Source organism: Cottoperca gobio, chromosome 20, assembly GCF_900634415.1.
Source record: "Cottoperca gobio chromosome 20, fCotGob3.1, whole genome shotgun sequence".
In the NCBI taxonomy this organism is placed as follows: Eukaryota; Metazoa; Chordata; class Actinopteri; order Perciformes; family Bovichtidae; genus Cottoperca; species Cottoperca gobio.
In genome coordinates, this window is record NC_041374.1 from 9668202 (window position 1) to 9685625 (window position 17424).

At 40.2% G+C, this 17424-nt stretch overlaps 2 protein-coding genes across 8 annotated transcripts in view; one reads left to right on the forward strand and one right to left on the reverse strand.

Annotated features, from left to right (window-relative positions):
* Nucleotides 1-3854: 3854 nt before the first annotated feature.
* The window catches only part of pdk3a (pyruvate dehydrogenase kinase, isozyme 3a), a 20337-nt gene continuing 6767 nt past the window's right edge, over nucleotides 3855-17424 (forward strand). Inside the window, exons 1-13 of one of the 6 annotated variants that reach the window (XR_003834225.1) lie at nucleotides 3855-4244; nucleotides 6185-6326; nucleotides 6420-6491; nucleotides 8043-8227; nucleotides 8433-8522; nucleotides 8766-8843; nucleotides 9045-9121; nucleotides 9221-9322; nucleotides 9409-9516; nucleotides 9615-9728; nucleotides 10668-10935; nucleotides 11173-11243; nucleotides 12961-14142. Coding sequence is in view for 4 of the 6 variants with exons in the window: in XM_029457998.1 (XP_029313858.1) it covers nucleotides 4142-4244; nucleotides 6185-6326; nucleotides 6420-6491; nucleotides 8043-8227; nucleotides 8433-8522; nucleotides 8766-8843; nucleotides 9045-9121; nucleotides 9221-9322; nucleotides 9409-9516; nucleotides 9615-9728; nucleotides 10668-10788; nucleotides 12961-12995 (1227 nt within the window). In the remaining 2 variants the exon portion in view is untranslated. Of the gene's footprint in view, nucleotides 4245-6184; nucleotides 6327-6419; nucleotides 6492-8042; nucleotides 8228-8432; nucleotides 8523-8765; nucleotides 8844-9044; nucleotides 9122-9220; nucleotides 9323-9408; nucleotides 9517-9614; nucleotides 9729-10667; nucleotides 11244-12960; nucleotides 14143-17424 lie in introns of those variants that run through there. The other 5 variants (XR_003834224.1, XM_029457998.1, XM_029458000.1 and 2 more) reach the window with 5 other exon arrangements.
* pcyt1ba (phosphate cytidylyltransferase 1B, choline a) overlaps nucleotides 14700-17424 on the reverse strand; it is a 9564-nt gene continuing 6839 nt past the window's right edge. For both annotated transcript variants that reach the window (XM_029458001.1, XM_029458002.1), the window contains exons 5-8: nucleotides 16709-16787; nucleotides 16482-16624; nucleotides 15564-15752; nucleotides 14700-15233 (exon numbers count right to left, since the gene is read on the reverse strand). In XM_029458001.1, coding sequence (XP_029313861.1) covers nucleotides 15009-15233; nucleotides 15564-15752; nucleotides 16482-16624; nucleotides 16709-16787 — 636 coding nt within the window. In that variant the 3' untranslated portion in view covers nucleotides 14700-15008. The remainder of the gene's footprint in view (nucleotides 15234-15563; nucleotides 15753-16481; nucleotides 16625-16708; nucleotides 16788-17424) is intronic.

Consider the following 17424-nt stretch of genomic DNA (forward strand, 5'->3'; position numbering starts at 1 on the left):
TGATTTCCAAATTAATTTCCTTCCAGGGGCTGCTCAGTTTAAATGAAACATTGTTTTATTATTAATTTATAAGTAGAAATAGTGTGCGTGTATGTTGATCTGTATGTCTGATGGTCGAACTGCTGTGTGCACTGAGTCTCTAGCTATTTATTACCAATTGAAGTATCACAAGAAATGATGGAGAGGCAACACTTGTTTATGTCTGCCGGCTTTTTGTTATAAAAGATGATAAACTGTATTTTTATCTTTGCAGTCTGTGTTACAACCACTGGACCTTTACTGTCAGTATTACCATGTACACTAAGCTTTTTAAACAGATGAAATCTCTGCATTACTCTGGTGTCATTTTTTGCAGTATTTTCAGTTTCACACATTATTGTGTTAAATGTTTTGCCGCTAGGTGGCAGTAACAAACTAAATCTTGTGTATATCTACCAGCTGCAGTGAAACTGAGGTCTAATTATCACCTGCCTGCTCTTATTACCAGAGCAGGAATGTAAGTACATTTACTCAAATACTGTACTTAGGTACAATTTTGACTCTTACCTTTTCAGGCCACTACTTCTACTCCACTACATTTTAGAGGTAAACATTGTATATTTATCTGACAGCTTTACTTTACAAATTAAGATTTTTGCACAGAAAACATGATTTTGATAATTGTTTAAATATTTGTTCATACAATAACATTTCATGGGTCAAACTTCTCCCATGTGAGCACTTTATTTTAATGTATTTAAAAAAAGAGTTGGTCTGTTGGTTGGACAGAAAAACATTGTAAAGGTGTAAATCGGGCTCTGGGTGATTCTGACGGCATTTCTCACTATTTTCGTTATTTTTATAAACCAAACAATTAATGGAATAATGTAGAAAGATAATCCGCAGAAAAATCCTGCTTTTACATTAATGCATGTGTAACAATAATGTAATGATGTAATATATAATAGTATTAGTCATTTGTATCTACATTGAGTACTTTTAATACTTTTAGTACATGTTCCTGTCTTCCCACAGTACAAAGAAAAAAATTTCAGGATATAAATACACATCACATCTTCGTACATGTGTATAAACCTGCGTGTGTTACAGTGTGTGGTTGCAGATAAACAAGGTAACGTAAACCATGTTGATTGACAGCCCTCGGCCACTTGGGCTGTGCTGCATTTCACTTCCTGGTTTTAAGCCAATCACCACAGTGCATCAACAAGCCAAGGCCAAGTGCGGTTCAATCGAGATTTTCGTGCTGTACAAAAACGTCAAGCGAGTACAAAAGGCCGGAAGTCCTAAAATATGTCCTTCAAAATAAAAATGTTTCCAAGCTGTCTTTAGATGTCTTTAGTTTAAACTGCCTGATTTATAATTGTATTATTATTATTATTATTATTATTATTATTATTATTATTATTATTATTATTATTATTATTATTATTATTATTATTATTATTATATTTATTTATTTATTATTATTTCTATTTAAATAATAACCATAATATAGTTGTATCTTATTCCCTTTTAATTGTAATACCGTCTTATCTATGTTCTTGTCTTGTTCTTGTTTTTGTCTTGTATCATCTTATCTCTCCTATTTATTTTTATTTTGAAGCACACTGTCTAAAATGTGCTCTATAAATAAACTTGATTGATTTATAATTGATTGATTGGACACCAGTAAGTCTTTTGATGGCAACCCGGACCCTTCTGAGTTAATATTGTCTTTCAATAGTCGTCATTCCATCTAGCTGCTAGTTGCTATTATATTGTGACTAATGGCTTTAACAATGATTAATAATTTAATGCTTTGTGGATCAGTTGTAGGACACTTCAAAGAACAACGTGTGGGTTGCCAGGTTGTGGAAAGTCTCCCTGGTTGTTGAGTCATTATCTTAAGTCACTCTAATAAAAGGTTAGGAGAACTTTTAGAACCATTAAAGCTGCATTTACAAATGTTAACTCATTAATTTAAGTGTTTGTTTCTCACTTTAATAAACCATTGGCAAACATATGTAATCTGCAAGTATACATGTTAGTAAGTCATAATAAATGTTTTTTATAAAGATGTCTGCAGTTGTAAATGTTAATAAAATGCTAATAAATACTCTCTTTTCCAGACGGTCTTTTTATGATGAACTGAAGAGCTAAAAGTGTAAGTGTATTATATATTGTAGTGGCGGGCCGTGCATTTCCCACCTAGGCCTTCAGTGATGTCCTACACAGTCCTACCTGAATTATTCCACCTCTTAACACCATCATTATGATACCATGGCTCTAGAAACTATACATTTAGACAGAAACGCAGTATAACCGGGCGTTGCATCACCTTAACATAGTCAAGTACAACAGAGTTATATTAATATTTCCAAAGCATTTATTTATAATCAATAAATCCGCATTTCTCTATTTTTGTTCACCCTTTCGTTGTAGAGCTCAGTTTCCCTGCGCACTTATTCGTTGAGCCGTAGATCCACTCGGGTGTCCCAAAGGTTTTCAAAAGCACCGTTGCTTGTAAGTGCCCAGCCGTGCTTTGGTGTCTCGTTGCTGCCTTGGTTAGACAACTCAAGTTTCCAAACCCAGTGTGGCTCCAAACACCAAATCGATCAGTTGTAAATAGCAGGCATTCCCAGCAGTACAATGTGCAGTGCCTCTCGGAGGCTGTGAGCCGGGGGTACCGCTCGTAGTTAGTGATTTGAAAGTGGCGGACAAACCCTGTGAGAGTCTCGCTAGCATCGGGGTTGGCCGTTCTCTTCTCACAATGTCTAGCTTTTCTTGAAAAGTTAGTCTTGAAAATGGCGTTGGAATTATATCTGCGACCAAATCGATCTCTTCTCCTCCTTCAGCCATTGTGGGTTGAAAAAAAACAGCTTGTAGAAATCTAAATTAGCTCATTCAAGTTTGCTAGCTCTGCATAGCTCTGCCTCTCAATAGTGCGTATCCAATCAAAAGACGTGTACGTTCTGACGTTATCGTAGGCCTGCTAGCTGGCCCCGGTGTCGCCAACTCGAAATCTGATTGGTTAACGCCACAGTTTTGTTTCCGTTCACTTTAAACTACAGGCGCCCGCGCTGTTGATTCTGAAGGCCTCAGGGCAGATTTCTTGGACCCTGGCAACACATGATGGCTGAAATATGATTGGATAAAAGCTCTAACATAAAGGCCAGACCTCCAAATCTTGATCTGAGGCTGGAAGCAGCGCAACCAAGAAAAAAGCTATGAAATGAAGAGAATAGACTATGGGGAATAATTTAATACATATTTGTGGAAAAAATATATGGAAATTAAATGTATATTCTGATGATGTTTAGGCCAGCAGAGAAGGCCTTGCTGGTCCTGACGGCCCACCACTGATATATTGATGTATTACATAACAGACCTCTACAGTTGTTTTGCATGTGGCTGTTGCTCCATTTTTTATGAGATTATGTAACAAAACCACATCAGAATTAGAATCTGGTTTATTGCGAAGTAGGTCTTTAAAAATAAAAGCAAGTATTGCAAAAATCAAGAAACATAAATATAGTATAGAAGAAAATGACAATATGAATATATAAAAAATACTTTAGTTACAGTATATCTGAATTAAAATGAAAGAGGTGTTAAAAGTGGTAGATTTGTGCAAAAAATTGCTAAATATGACTATTTACAATATTATTGTAATCAAGCTTAACAGAATAACTTCATGTTGCTTGTTTATCATTTTTCTTTTATAACATAAGCATAGTGTTTGTAAACCTGTTTACATTCATTTATTTATTTTTTCTATTTAGTTGGTATCAATTTGTTCTATTTAGTGCTTCTAGTTAGTTACCTTGCAGCCTGTTGTTTTATTTTGAAAATCCATACCCGGAAGTCAATATCAGATTCCGGTTAGCTTGAAAGTGTTGCGCTGAGCTGGATGTTCAACAATGTAGATCCAGGAAGCCTTCTTGAGAACATACTGTTTTTGTCTGTCTGAAGCCTTATGGACATTTATTTTTATTCATCTCTTGGTTTCATGTCCTCCGGAGGCGCGCGTGCTGGGACGAACGTGGACGCCGATGAGAGAGGAGGACTGTCCGGGTGGCTGTTGTCAACATTACCGGGGATGAAATGCTCGTGTTTTTTCTGAATCTCATTCTCAGGCATCGCAGTTAATTCAACTTTCAAAATGAGGATCTTCGTGTCTCTGTTGAAAAACACGAACCCCAAAATCGAGTATTACTCCAGATTTTCTCCGTCCCCGCTCTCCATTAAGCAGTTTCTGGATTTTGGTGAGCAATGCATCCAGTGCTGGCATCTTTAAGGATTGCTGATGAGGAAAACAATCAGGGGCCTTGCATCACAATTGTATTTCTGTGTATTTTAAGTGTCACACAGGACAATCTCTTAACAGTACAAGTGTTCTGCCATGAAACACCATGTGTGATGAGGTGGCATCTGAATGTTTTCACACAGCAGGCAGAATGTGTGCACTGATGGCCTGCAGAAGGCTTTCTGTTGCAGATTTGTTTACCTTGTGGAGAGACTTTCTCACAGGCACGTCTGCAGTGGATGAAGAATGAACACCACAGTTTAAAAAATAATTGCTTTACCAGTGGTGGAATATAACAAAGTACATTTATACAAGTAAAGTACAATTGTGAGGTATTTGTACTTTACTATTTCCACTTTATGCTATATCCTATGCAAGTACTTGATACTTTAAGTACCTTTTTGATGCTTTTACTTTTACTTCAGTAAAACATCTGATTACTTCTTCCACCGCTGAGTTTTACAAGTTTTACGAGTTTTTAGGAGCTGATTTCAGAGCATGAATCATTGTAGTGTAGTATGACACACATTCTTCTTCTCTGCAGCGTTTATCTGCAGTGTTATCTGCTACACTCTGACATAAGACTTGGAACATAAGTTGACAGTATAGGGAGCCACACTCAAGGCTTTTCTTAATTCATCTCTGATTAAAAAGTCATCTCTGTTGCGTAACTCATTCTCACATCTGTGTGCAAGTAAAAGGAAGCATGCAACACTTGTTATGTGTAAAGCAAGGATCTAGTCAGCAGTAATTGTTCATGTCAGGTGTGTGTGTGTGTGTGTGTGTGTGTGTGTGTGTGTGTGTCAGTATGTAGTTGTTTCACTACCTCCTTTTAACATGTACAACCCTTCCTTTATGTTGCTGAATCAGGGGAAGCTGTTCCTGTTATCAGGATCAGGTTTCTGCCAGATCATCTAGTTTTCACCTCAAAGACACTAAAACAACAATCTGTCTGTGTGTGTTGGAGTCTGCAGCTCTCACAGGGCAGCAGCACAACAGCTATTACTGGCTTCCTGAAGGAAACCGTATCATTGATTCATTTTAACAGCTGGAAAAACCTAAAAGCATGTGTGTGGTTTTCTCTGCTGAGGGTTCACATGTGTAAATTACATTTTGGTTGTAAAAAAAAAAATGCAAAGTCATTTTCCAGTGACGGATTCAGTTTTTCTTGTTGAGATCTAAAACATAAACCCTTCTAACGACGGTGCACATGGGTTCCAACATGTTTGCAGAGTTTAAGGTGTCATATTAAAGGTTGAACATTGAAACTGACTCCAGCTCCCATTTTAGCTGTTAGCTTGAATGTTTACCTCGTCTGACAGCCACTGCGCTTCAGAGCTTCTCCTGTGAACTCGTCTTTGCATTTGACAAATCTTTGAAAACAAAACGTTTCAGGAATGTTTTTGCATCATTTTTCAAGAGGTCTGGTGGTTTTCTCACAGTTATAATATGAAACATTTCTGCATTAAAATGTCTAAAAACGACCAGACCTCTGTTTTATATTTAGTTGAGTTATTATTATTATCTCAAATGTTTCCAACAATTTTCACACCCACCCCCCTTTGAAGGGGCGTCAGCATTGTGTTGTCTGCCAGAAGCTTCATATATTAATTTTGTATTTTATCCAGCTTTAAGCCACATTTTAACACTTTTAATCACCGGGTCTGTTTGCTGTGGAGAGAAGACGACCTCTACTGAACTTGTTTTCAATTGAGAATCCTCTAGTGGCAGGAAATGACATATTGCTGGTTCAACTGAAAGAAGACGAATGTAAAGTACGAGCCAGACTTTCAGCAAGACAAGAAAACACAACATAAGCCTGAATGTTTCTTTACCCGACTATCCAGATATTCTGGTCACAGCAGGTTTGACAAACACCAAGTTGTGTTGTTGTTTCAGGCCGGGACAATGCTTGTGAGAAAACGTCCTACATGTTCCTGCGTAAGGAGCTGCCGGTGCGGCTAGCCAACACCATGAAGGAGGTCAACCTGCTGCCTGACAACCTGCTCAGCCAGCCCTCCATCCGGCTGGTGCAGAAATGGTGAAACACTTCCTCCAGAAATACTTAATGTATTGTTTCTGAACGATAAGATTGTAGTAGTGTTGATGAATTGACCTCTGATTGCTTCGTTAGGTACATGCAGAGCTTTGTGGAGCTGCTGGATTATGAGAACAGAAAGCCAGAGGACCCTCACGCTTTGAATGAGTGGGTGAATATTTCCTTTGTTAATTATTCATAAATTCACTTACAATATGTAGGCTGCAGTAAGTACAGCTCTGTCAGCCCAGCTGTTGCATGCTGGCTTTCTGTGTGCAGATAATCCCTGAGCACACAGACATGTGTGTCTCTGCACAGGTAACGCTGTGTGTTTGTACTGGAGCCACGACTCAGAGATAAACCGCCACATAAACACGGAGTCTGTTTAGAAAACACACACGAATAGTTTGGATCACTGGAAATGAAAGAACGGTGATAATAAAGTTTGTTGCTCATCTGTTATCACATGTTTGAGTTTGTTGAAGTTTCAAATCTACAAAGAGATAAAATACCCACATTTTAAATGAGTACGTCAAACAATAGATGAGGCACATCGTGTTCTCCCTGCGTTCCAGTCGGTCTGGAAATATGGTTGAGACGATGTTTGTTGTTGTAGCAGTCCGTCATTCAGATGTGACCACGCCCTTCAGAGCTTCAGAGAGTTCAGAGAACTGAACATACAGCACACACACACACACACACACACTCACACACTCACTCACACACTCACACACTCACTCACACACTCACACACACCTGGTTGGGAACTGGTTCTCTGGCTTCTTCCAGAACAGTGGAAATCTGTGAATCTCCACAACACATCTGGGAAAGCGTGTCTTTGTATATTATTAGTGAAGAACAACTTGACAGACTGCATACACACTGAGTCATACACACTGTGTAGAGTCATACACACTGTGTAGAGTTATACACACTGAGTCATACACACTGAGTCATACACACTGTGTAGAGTTATAGACACTGAGTCATACACACTGAGTCATACACACTGTGTAGAGTTATACACGCTGAGTCATACACACTGAGTCATACACACTGTGTAGAGTCATACACACTGAGTCATACACACTGAGTCATACACACTGTGTAGAGTCATACACACTGAGTAGAGTCATACACACTGAGTCATACACACTGTGTAGAGTTATACACACTGAGTCATACACACTGAGTCATACACACTGTGTAGAGTTATACACGCTGAGATATACACACCCTGAGGACATAGTTGGAGAGACTTTAGCTGGAAGAGCTGTGTGAGGTGTCACAACCCAGGCTCTAGGGCAGGACTAACAGATGATAAGGACACGAAATGCCAAAATATATAAGTGATTTATTTGTAAGTTTGCAAGCTATGCAAACAAAAGACAAAGCCAAAAACCCGTGGTTTCCTGGCTCAGGCAGGGAGAGAGAGCAGCATCGCGGATGCTGGGCCTTTTATGGTCATGGGATGCGCTGCGCCCAGGTGCTCCAGACCAGACGATCTACTGCCATCAGCTCCACTGACACCTTAAAGACATACAACACAGTGACTGACACAAGACAGGTTAAGCAGGGGCCGTCACAGAGGTTTTTCAAAAGTGCTGGAGACACACCAACAACCTCGTTGACCATCTCAAAAGGACATGACATGTTTCTCATTGAGTGTTTTTAATCATTTGGATTCATGTTCCTCCTCAATCTTCATTTTGTTTTTAGTTTCCTGGATCTCCTGATTGAGATCCGTAACCGGCACAACGACGTGGTTCCCACCATGGCTCAGGGAGTCATCGAGTACAAGGAGAAGTTCGGCTTCGACCCCTTCATCAGCAGCAACATCCAGTACTTCCTCGACCGCTTCTACACCAACCGCGTCTCTTTCCGCATGCTCATCAACCAGCACAGTGAGTCCCGACAACCATCTCACGCAAACTGTATCCGAGGGAAGTAATCAGTAACTCGGCTAAAACGAACAAAAGCGCGTCGCCGTGAAGGAACGAAAGCGAAGGGTTTATAACACAAGACAAAAAACACAAACTGAATTGAAAATAAAATGTGATGTTACTGACTTGTCTCTGCAATTAACTTTAAGTTATTCGTTCTGTGCAGCTCTCCTGTTTGGTAACGACACCAACCCCTTACATCCCAAACACATCGGCAGTATTGATCCCACCTGCAGTGTGGCGGAGGTCGTCAGTGGTGAGTTCAAAGACCTCAGTTAGTACAATAATAACCATGCGGATCATTTCTACCTGAGGGAGTGTTTTGGTTGAATTGCTTTTGCAACTCTCAGTGTGTTTACGTAGAGACAGTTCTTAAAGGATTTCAGCTGCGTGGATCCAAAGCTGCTCAGTGACCCGGGCAGGAGCAAAAGATGTAAACAGTGATCGGTGTCTTCTGCTTCTTCTGCTCTGACTCGTGTTGTTTTGCCTCTTCTGTCAGACGCCTACGACACAGCCAAGATGCTGTGTGAGAAATACTACTTGGCTGCTCCCGAGCTGAAGATTGAAGAGTTCAACAGTAAGATTTGCATTCGCTTGATTCTCCTCGTTATAACAATGTTCAACATCATGTTTTGTTTTAACTTACCATATGAAGTAAATGTTGATTGCACAATATGACAACATCTGCTTTTATAGTTAACACTTCTTCATCTATTGCCACTTTAAGTTCAGAAGAAGCAGGTTTGTGTGATCTTCTCTCTTCATGGGTGTCTTCCAGTGAAGGCCCCTGATAAGCCCATCCAGGCGGTGTACGTGCCCTCTCATCTCTTCCACATGCTGTTCGAGCTCTTCAAGGTGAGCGGCGTCAGTGACCTCGCCAGTTAAACGCTGGTGAAATGTAATTAAATTGCATTGGACTTGTTTTGAGCTAATGAACTCTGTGGGTGTTTGCAGAACTCGATGAGAGCCACAGTGGAGCTTCATGAGAACAGTGAGGAGGGATTACCACCAGTGAAGGCTAAAGTCACTCTGGGTAAAGAGGATCTCTCCGTGAAGGTAAATCACATGGTAATAATAAAGTACACGCATCATTGGACAAATATTCGAGGCCTCTCGCTGCATCTCTCCCACGCTCTGTTCAGATCAGTGACCGAGGAGGAGGAGTTCCTCTGAGGAAGATCGACCGTCTGTTTAACTACATGTACTCCACTGCTCCGACACCGAGCCTGGAGCCCGGAGTCGTCCCGTTGGTACACACACTATAATCAGTACAACACCTTTCTTAGCTCATACATTTGTTATGACGTCTGGGAAATTAAATGGTGCCGCTCTCCTTCACCTCATCCAGGCTGGTTTTGGCTACGGTTTGCCGATTTCTAGGCTCTATGCCCGATACTTCCAGGGGGATCTGAAACTCTACTCCATGGAGGGCGTTGGCACTGACGCTGTCATCTATCTGAAGGTAAAGTCGGCTTAATATGGAGCACGACTCAGCGAGGTCAGAGTTCAAAGTGATAGTCTGACACTTTGGAAAATACAAGAGTTAGATGATCCCACTCTGAAGAGCCAGAACTAGCTTAGCTTAGCATAAAGACGGCAAGCGAACCAGTAAAATCTCCCTTTAAAGCTTTATCAAACTATTCCTTTCAGACTAACTAGCTGTCATTTTATTAATGAAGTGATTTAAGTATAAATACAATAACAAGCTACCAGGTGGTTTTAAAACAATATAATAGATATAAAAATCTACATTTCTAAACTCTCAAAAGCAGAAATTGTAAATAATTCTCACTTGATGTTGATCTTAAAAACAAAAATCAATAAAAATATTATTAATACAGTGACAGCAGCAGCTGATGTGTCCAGATGTTCAGCGACATTCACACCAAACGAAAAGCGAATTAAGTAAACGCAAAGATAAGATCGGAGCCGGCATGTCCCAGAGGAAGTTGTGGCTCTTCATGAGGTTAATGTTTAGAGCTGATTAGATCTGCACCAAGAAACTGAATTTAATTCCAATATTTTAAGTATCATGTTCAATTTTTCACGTTTATAACAAACCAAATTTCATGAAACTCTGTAAATAATTAAGCGAGTTTCTGGTGAAGTCTGAATACATACGATACGATCGTGAAATCTCTCACGCTGTATCTACCTTTCTTTATCTTTGGCTGTAACGGGCAGCGTAGCATTTTCCTTCAGTAGTTCTCTTCATTTTGGATTACCGGTGTTTTTAATGTGATGTCGCCTGAGGAGGAGTGCAGGGCGCAGGTTTCACACGTGCACACGCCTTATTTTATTTTTACCTGCTGAATATCAGGCGACTAATGAAAATGTTTTGTTGCCCTCAACTGATTAAAGATATCCCTGAGTTCTCATTGGCTCTTGTGTTTGGTTACAGGCCCTTTCCAGCGAGTCCTTTGAGCGGCTGCCCGTCTTCAACAAGTCAGCGTTGCGGCACTATAAGACCAGCCCCGAGGCGGACGACTGGAGCAACCCCAGTAAAGAGCCTCGCGATGCCAGCAAGTCCAAATACAAAACCAACAGATAACTCTGCTGACCCCGCTAACACGGCCCCCTGCTGGGATCCCGAATGCCCGCGCTCTGCCCGGAGCATGCGCGATGAAATGTTGGGAAACGCTTGGTTTACGACTTGCTTTTACATTCCTGTGGGTAAAGCTTTGGGAAAAGAAGGATGACCTTATATTTGTTCCCAATGACATTCATCAGCGTAGCTTTCATTGTCGTGGAGTTATTACCTGGTTCCCAAGTTTTAAAATGAACCTCTTCTAAATCCCCCCACAGTTATTCAGTCAGGTGACTTGTGAATCTTTACTAATGTTGTCTTCTTTCCCCTCGATCTGGCCATTACTCACTGCATCACCGTGACCTCTGTCTCCACACAGTTTATTTGGCCGGCTCCTCTTTGCTGACGCGGCTGCTGCTCCCTGTGGCTGAATCAGCCTCGCACTGCTGAGTGAGTCTTTCTCACCGTCAGTGAAGCTGCTTTTCTGTTGCTGCCTCTCGAACACAAGCAGAGACGAGAGGTTTGAGTTTCAGTGCAAAGGGAAGAGGAGGAGGTTTCATTTCCTTCCTTTGGGAGACACTTTTGGCTGAACGCACAATTAGGCCAGTGTGTCGTTGGCAAAGGGAAGACTTGTTTTGTATTTGAGCCTGGGAAAAAGACAGGATTGCTTATCGATGAGAGAAAATTATAGGAAGCAATGCAAGAGAGCACTTTTCTTCTTAAAGATCTAGAAAGTTTATTTTATGTCAAAGAGGGAAAGCCTTACTTCTAGCATATTTAATGTTTTAAAAAAACTGCCTTGAAGGCTATGCTGAACATTTAAAGATAATTTATAATGAGAGAATGTTAGAGAGTATTTTATTTAAATTGAACCACTTGACTCAAAGAAGTGAACTGACACACACCTACACTACGAATGCAACCAATGATTACTTTCATTATCGATTAATCTAGAAAATGTCAAATAGTGAAGAAAGTCAGAGGTGAGTCCAAAACCAAAGATATTCGCTTTAATAAAAAATAAAACAGAGAAAAGCAGGAAACATCTGAAAAGTGAATTTTCTGACATTTTTGTATGAAAAACTATCAAAATAATTATTTTTCTTTTGATCAGTTAATCGTTTCTGCTTCAAATTCAGCGCTGCACCCTGATTTATACTGATACTAAAGGACCTGCAGGTCTGTAGGATGCCACAGCAGCATGATGTTATTGTATGAACGTGGGATTACATCATTACATCTCCTTCCTGCACTTCAGCCTGCAAACACTGCAGACCTGCCTTGCTCATAGTTTGGACTTTAGTTTTAGTTTGTTCCACTAACACGTGCTTCATCCAGTCGCACTAATCCCGCCCGTCTTCTGAACAAATGTGCTTTTTATTTCTATTACCGTGACAGCTACACCTGACGGGGTTAAACTCATTGAACACAGTTAGAACAGTTAGAATTTTCTTGTGTTTTTTATCTTTGACATTGAAACTTTACTGTTTGATTCTGTAATGATATATTTACCTTTTATTACTAATTTATTTTTAAAACAGTGTGTTTTCGAACCACATCGCTTCATTTTGCAACCTCATCACACGCTTGCTCCGATTATTCTTTGCAAAATCTGATTCAGCAATAAGGAAATCCTTCACCAGATTATTATAAATCAAACTTGGTGATAACTTTCGTGCATGAAGAACTACAAAGCAGTGGACAGATGAAGCATCTCTCCGTGGTGCACCTCCTCGCTAAAGTGCAGCGTGGGCCATTTACCTGTTCACCGTCTGTGGCGTGAAGAGGTTCATCCAACCTTACAAAGTGAAGCCACGTGGTTCTTTAACAACAACGCAATGACTTTAAATTCTGCGTTCAATCTTTGTTTTGAACACAAACAATAGCCGTCGTAAATCTCTTGTTCCTGAAATACTTTGGCTTCTTTTGATCCGCTTTACGAACCCAACATGAATATTCTTCCTTCAAATAATTTCCATACAATCATGTCAGACTTCTATCAAGAATCTTTTTCATAAGTGGAAGATTATTATGATCACGTGAAATCATTATAGCAATAGAAGTTTTGGAACTACTGCAAAAAAATCGCACCTTAATCCAGCATGGCTCAAACCATGAGGTAAGAATTCTGAAATCTGAAGTGACCTCCTTCTCTCATCTTCTTTAGCTCCATCTGATGCGAAAAGAAAGGAGTGTAGATGAAGAGTTCATCACTGCCAATGCCTTCGTAACCTGCCAGTCTCCCCGAGCGGCACACCGGCTGTAGAGGAAGTGTCCTCAGTCCTCTTTATTTACAAGCCTCAGTTCACCACCTGTGATATATATTATTATTATTATTATGTTACATCACATTTAACATCCCGAGGATCTTTCATCTTCAGTCGTCGTCAACCTTTACTGTGAAAGATGTATTTAACTATTAATAATGTGTTTGCTGTGCAGTGTGGAGCTCTCTTTTCCATCCTACTATACCTCCAGCTTCAACAAATATATTTGTCTGCATGAACCGCTCGCTGTGGAGGCGGTCACGCAAACATATGCAATTAATGCAACATCCACGTAAAGCACAACGGTGATCTAACAATGTGATTCAGCATGAGATCCACTCGGAACAACCCGACAATAAAGAAAACTGTTGTGTGCGATTCTATGCATCGTGTGATTTGATAAGAAGGTTAAATGCACTTTTAGTTCACGTTCGGTTATAGATTTTTGATTTTATTTACATATCAAGCCGTTTGAACATTGAAATTTAAAAAATAAAAAAAGACACACGTTCCCAAAGTTTGTACATATAGTGCAGATTAACATGTAGTGCGTACAGGACGTTAAGGTCTCTACATTGCATTAGGGTATTTATTGTATTGTGAGGGTGGAAGAAAAGTACACATTTCCAATAATAGCAACTAAAACACGATGATCGGCTTCTGGGGACCTGACAGTTCACCTGGAGGGCTTCAATTATTGTATATTTCAAGTATCATCAGAGTCCTAGAGAAAGGCTGCATCTCCAAGTGTAGCCGGGATTGATTAACAGCTGACATCAAATTCCAAAGAGCAAGAATGTCTGCTAAACATTGAAAGATAAAACATGGCAAACTGTCAAATAATACATGGCTTTTTAATCGATTACTGCGAGACGTGATGTTTGTGAGGCCCACTGAACGACTTTGTGTTTTAATGACATGTGACTAGAACTTGGAGTGATTACATTGACTCTACTTTAGGTGTCAAAGACTTGGTTTACATTCAAGAAGCTAATGTTTGTTTTTCTCATCACAATCGGGGCGCAGTCCAAGTTTTCCATTTTCTCATGAACTTTACAACGAGGATTAGTAAACTGTACAACCAAGGTGATGAAAACCACCTCACAAATCCAGAGCTTTGTCCCCCATCGTCTCATCTCAACACACGCTGCTATTCTCACAGGCTAGTTTTAATGTCATGAGATTCTGTGAATGATTCGTTTCTATCTGTTTTTAGTGGTCATAACAGTAGCGTGGGAACAAGTTAATCAAGGATCACTGATTTGACCTTCCTTGTCAGCCGTTTATGCTAAAAGGGTGCAAACTAGCACTGCTTATGTGTTTACGTGCCAACACTTCACTTCTGCTAATCTACGGCGTTCAGTGTCTTTTCTTTAATAGCTAACGCTCAGTTCAACAAGCACAAGACGACCCAGTGATGAATGAATCCTGTCGATTCCTGCTGAACTGATAATCACACACAAGGTTCTGTAACGTTGTGCCTATTCACATCTAGTGGTCACAGTAGTTACACAAAATCTAAATAAACAGAATAGGACAAAAACCAGAAGGTGATATTATGAAGGCTGTTGGACAGTCTCTCTCAGCGCTGGACAATCCAAAGCAATCCTCTCGAAAGATGCTGCAAAGCATTCTGGACCTTCTCACGATACGTGACGTCGTAAATCCTCTTCTTCCCTTTGTCAGCAGCGACAAGTGATGGCTTCTTAGCTCTGCAGCACAGAACTTCATTTCCCATGATCCCCGTCTGCTTTGCATATTTGCAACTTCCTTGAGGATAAAATGTTCCAGCATCCAGCCAGTGTTCGTTGGAGTGTAAGTGTGTGTGTGTGTGTGTGTGTGTGTGTGTGTGTGTGTGTGTGTGTGTGTGTGTAGGAGTTCTCAGGCAGTGTACTGTGAGTGAAGTGTGTGTGTGTGTGTGTGTGTGTGTGTGTGTTCAACAGTCCATCTACTTCTCATCTTCATCACCTTCACTCATGCTGCTTATGGAGGCGGATGCTCCTTTGGGGGAGTTTGGGGGCGAGGGCCGTGCACTGTGCCAGCGGGCGGGGGGTGATGGGGGGGAGGGAGAGCGCAGGGGGGACAGTTCGCGGGGAGGACTGTTGCAGGGCGACTCTCGGGGAGAAAGAGCGTAGGACAGCATTCGTCCACTGCGCTCCTGAAACACCTGTTTCTATACAGGGGAGAGCAAGAGTGAATGTTGTGCACAAACAGCAGGTCTGTGCACCAAAAGCCCTATTAGCATAACAGCAATGAATATATATATATATATATATATATATATATATATATATATATATATATATATTAAATGTAATTCTGACCAGGATGGAAAACTTAAATAAAAATACCTTCATGTTTATTTGCAGTCAACACAGCAGAGCATTCATTTCAAGACATTTAAAATTGTATTCAAGATAACTTTAGACCTTTTTAAGTCTACATTTCATACATTTAAAGGACCTGCAGAAAGCCTGGTCCTTTATAAAAAAGGGTTACTTACCCAAGTCCCATCAGGTCCAAACAGTTCGAGGAAGTTTCCAATAAACTCTCTGGATTTCTCTTCCCACTTCTGAATGAGGTCGTGGCTCTTCTCCTCCACACGGTAAACAAAATGTTTGCTCTTCTCCTCCACCGTGCGAACCTTCTCCTTCATTCGGTCCACTTGGTTCTGCAGCCGGTACTTCTTCTCCTGAGGGGATTCAATGTTCGAAACTATTATACTTTTTACCCTGACTCGTTGTGTAGGGGAGTAGCTTAAAACCCATTTGTCTCACTTTAAAAAAGTTGCTCTGATGTCCTAAAATTATATATTAATATTATTTTCCATTTTTCACTGAGTAAAATCTTTTAACCAACTTCATTCCTGGTCATAACCAAATATTAATTCATTTTCAAAACTTTAACCCTTTAAATGCCAGTTTGTTAATGCCGCTGTTGTGATAAAATAAAACACACAAAAATGTAACTATTCATTCCTTTTAATGCATTGCATCAAACACATGAAACAGCAGCAGCGCCCCTAGTGGAGACCAGGGGAATAGCATGCATTCAACACAGAAAACATAAGAAAATGGCTCAATCTGGTGGAAAATAGTAGGACCCTACATTGAAAGCCTGATATAAAAGCCTGATTTTATGCTGTAATGGCCGTGGGATCAAAAATTGTGTTTTGAAAATGTTTCAATGGGGACTTTTTTAAGTGTCTGTATTTTGGCTCCACCGTTTATTATAGACTCTGTATATAAAATAGAAGTTGAACTTCCAAAAAAAAAAAAAAACGCAGGACGTTGCCAACATTTATGCGGGAACAGCCAAACTGTTTTAAAAGTCGGTTATGCTAAATTGATGTGTTATGGACACAGAGAACTTCTTGTGTAGTTGCATATAATGCACACAGAGATGTCTTCCTTTGTCTTACGTTGATGTAGCTGACGTTAAGCTCTTTGGCCGTGTAGCCACGTTGCAGGTTGCGTCGGGCGTAGACGTCATAGTCTCTGACAATCCTGGTGATCAACTCAGATGTAGAGATGCCCTCTGTCCGCTGTGTAGGCACAAACATCCCTGGTGTACACACATAAAAACATGCAGAGTTTGAAAACTGCTAAAGTAGATTTGACTGTAAGAGGAAATACACAAAGTACTGACCCGCCTCCTTGATGTGTTTATAAACGTCCTCACTTCCTGCTGAGGAGTATGGGATGTCATCGTGAGCCACAAAATCAATCTGAGGACAATGAAAGGACACGACTGTGTGGCAGAAGACACTCACATGGGCGTACAGTAGGTTAGAGTTTAGCAAAATATAGAATACTTAAAGTAGTACATGACAAGGGTTTGGTCATAAACACACAAGTGTCTCATCAGCTTTATGTGCTGAGATATTTCAAGTTCATCTGCACTGAAAACTTTGACTTGAGTGAGGAAGTTTGCTTGATCCCTTTACATTTATGTGTAATTACGAACTTCTGTGTTGTTATATTTATTTTCTTACGTTTATTTACCATGCTGGTCATTTGAGAACTTAATCTATTTGATATTAACGGGAAAAAAGGCTCAGCTTTCATCCATTTCTGTGGTTCCTGGCCTGCCTTTATACGTAGTGGTGTTGTTGGCATGTAAAGCCTAATAAATAAATAAATATCTCGCACACTGCAGAGCTCCAACGTTAACTTATTTATTGCACCAAGCTAATAAGTGAATGCATCTGCTCGCTTGTGGTTTGCATGTGCGTGTCGACTCCTTTTTGGCCTGTAAATGTTACCATGTGTGTGTCATTCAGCGTTTGGAGAATATTTCTTCTCACTCTCCATTTTCTCCTTTGCTTCAGAAACTCTGAAGCCTCTTAAAAGTCCTCAGTTTTT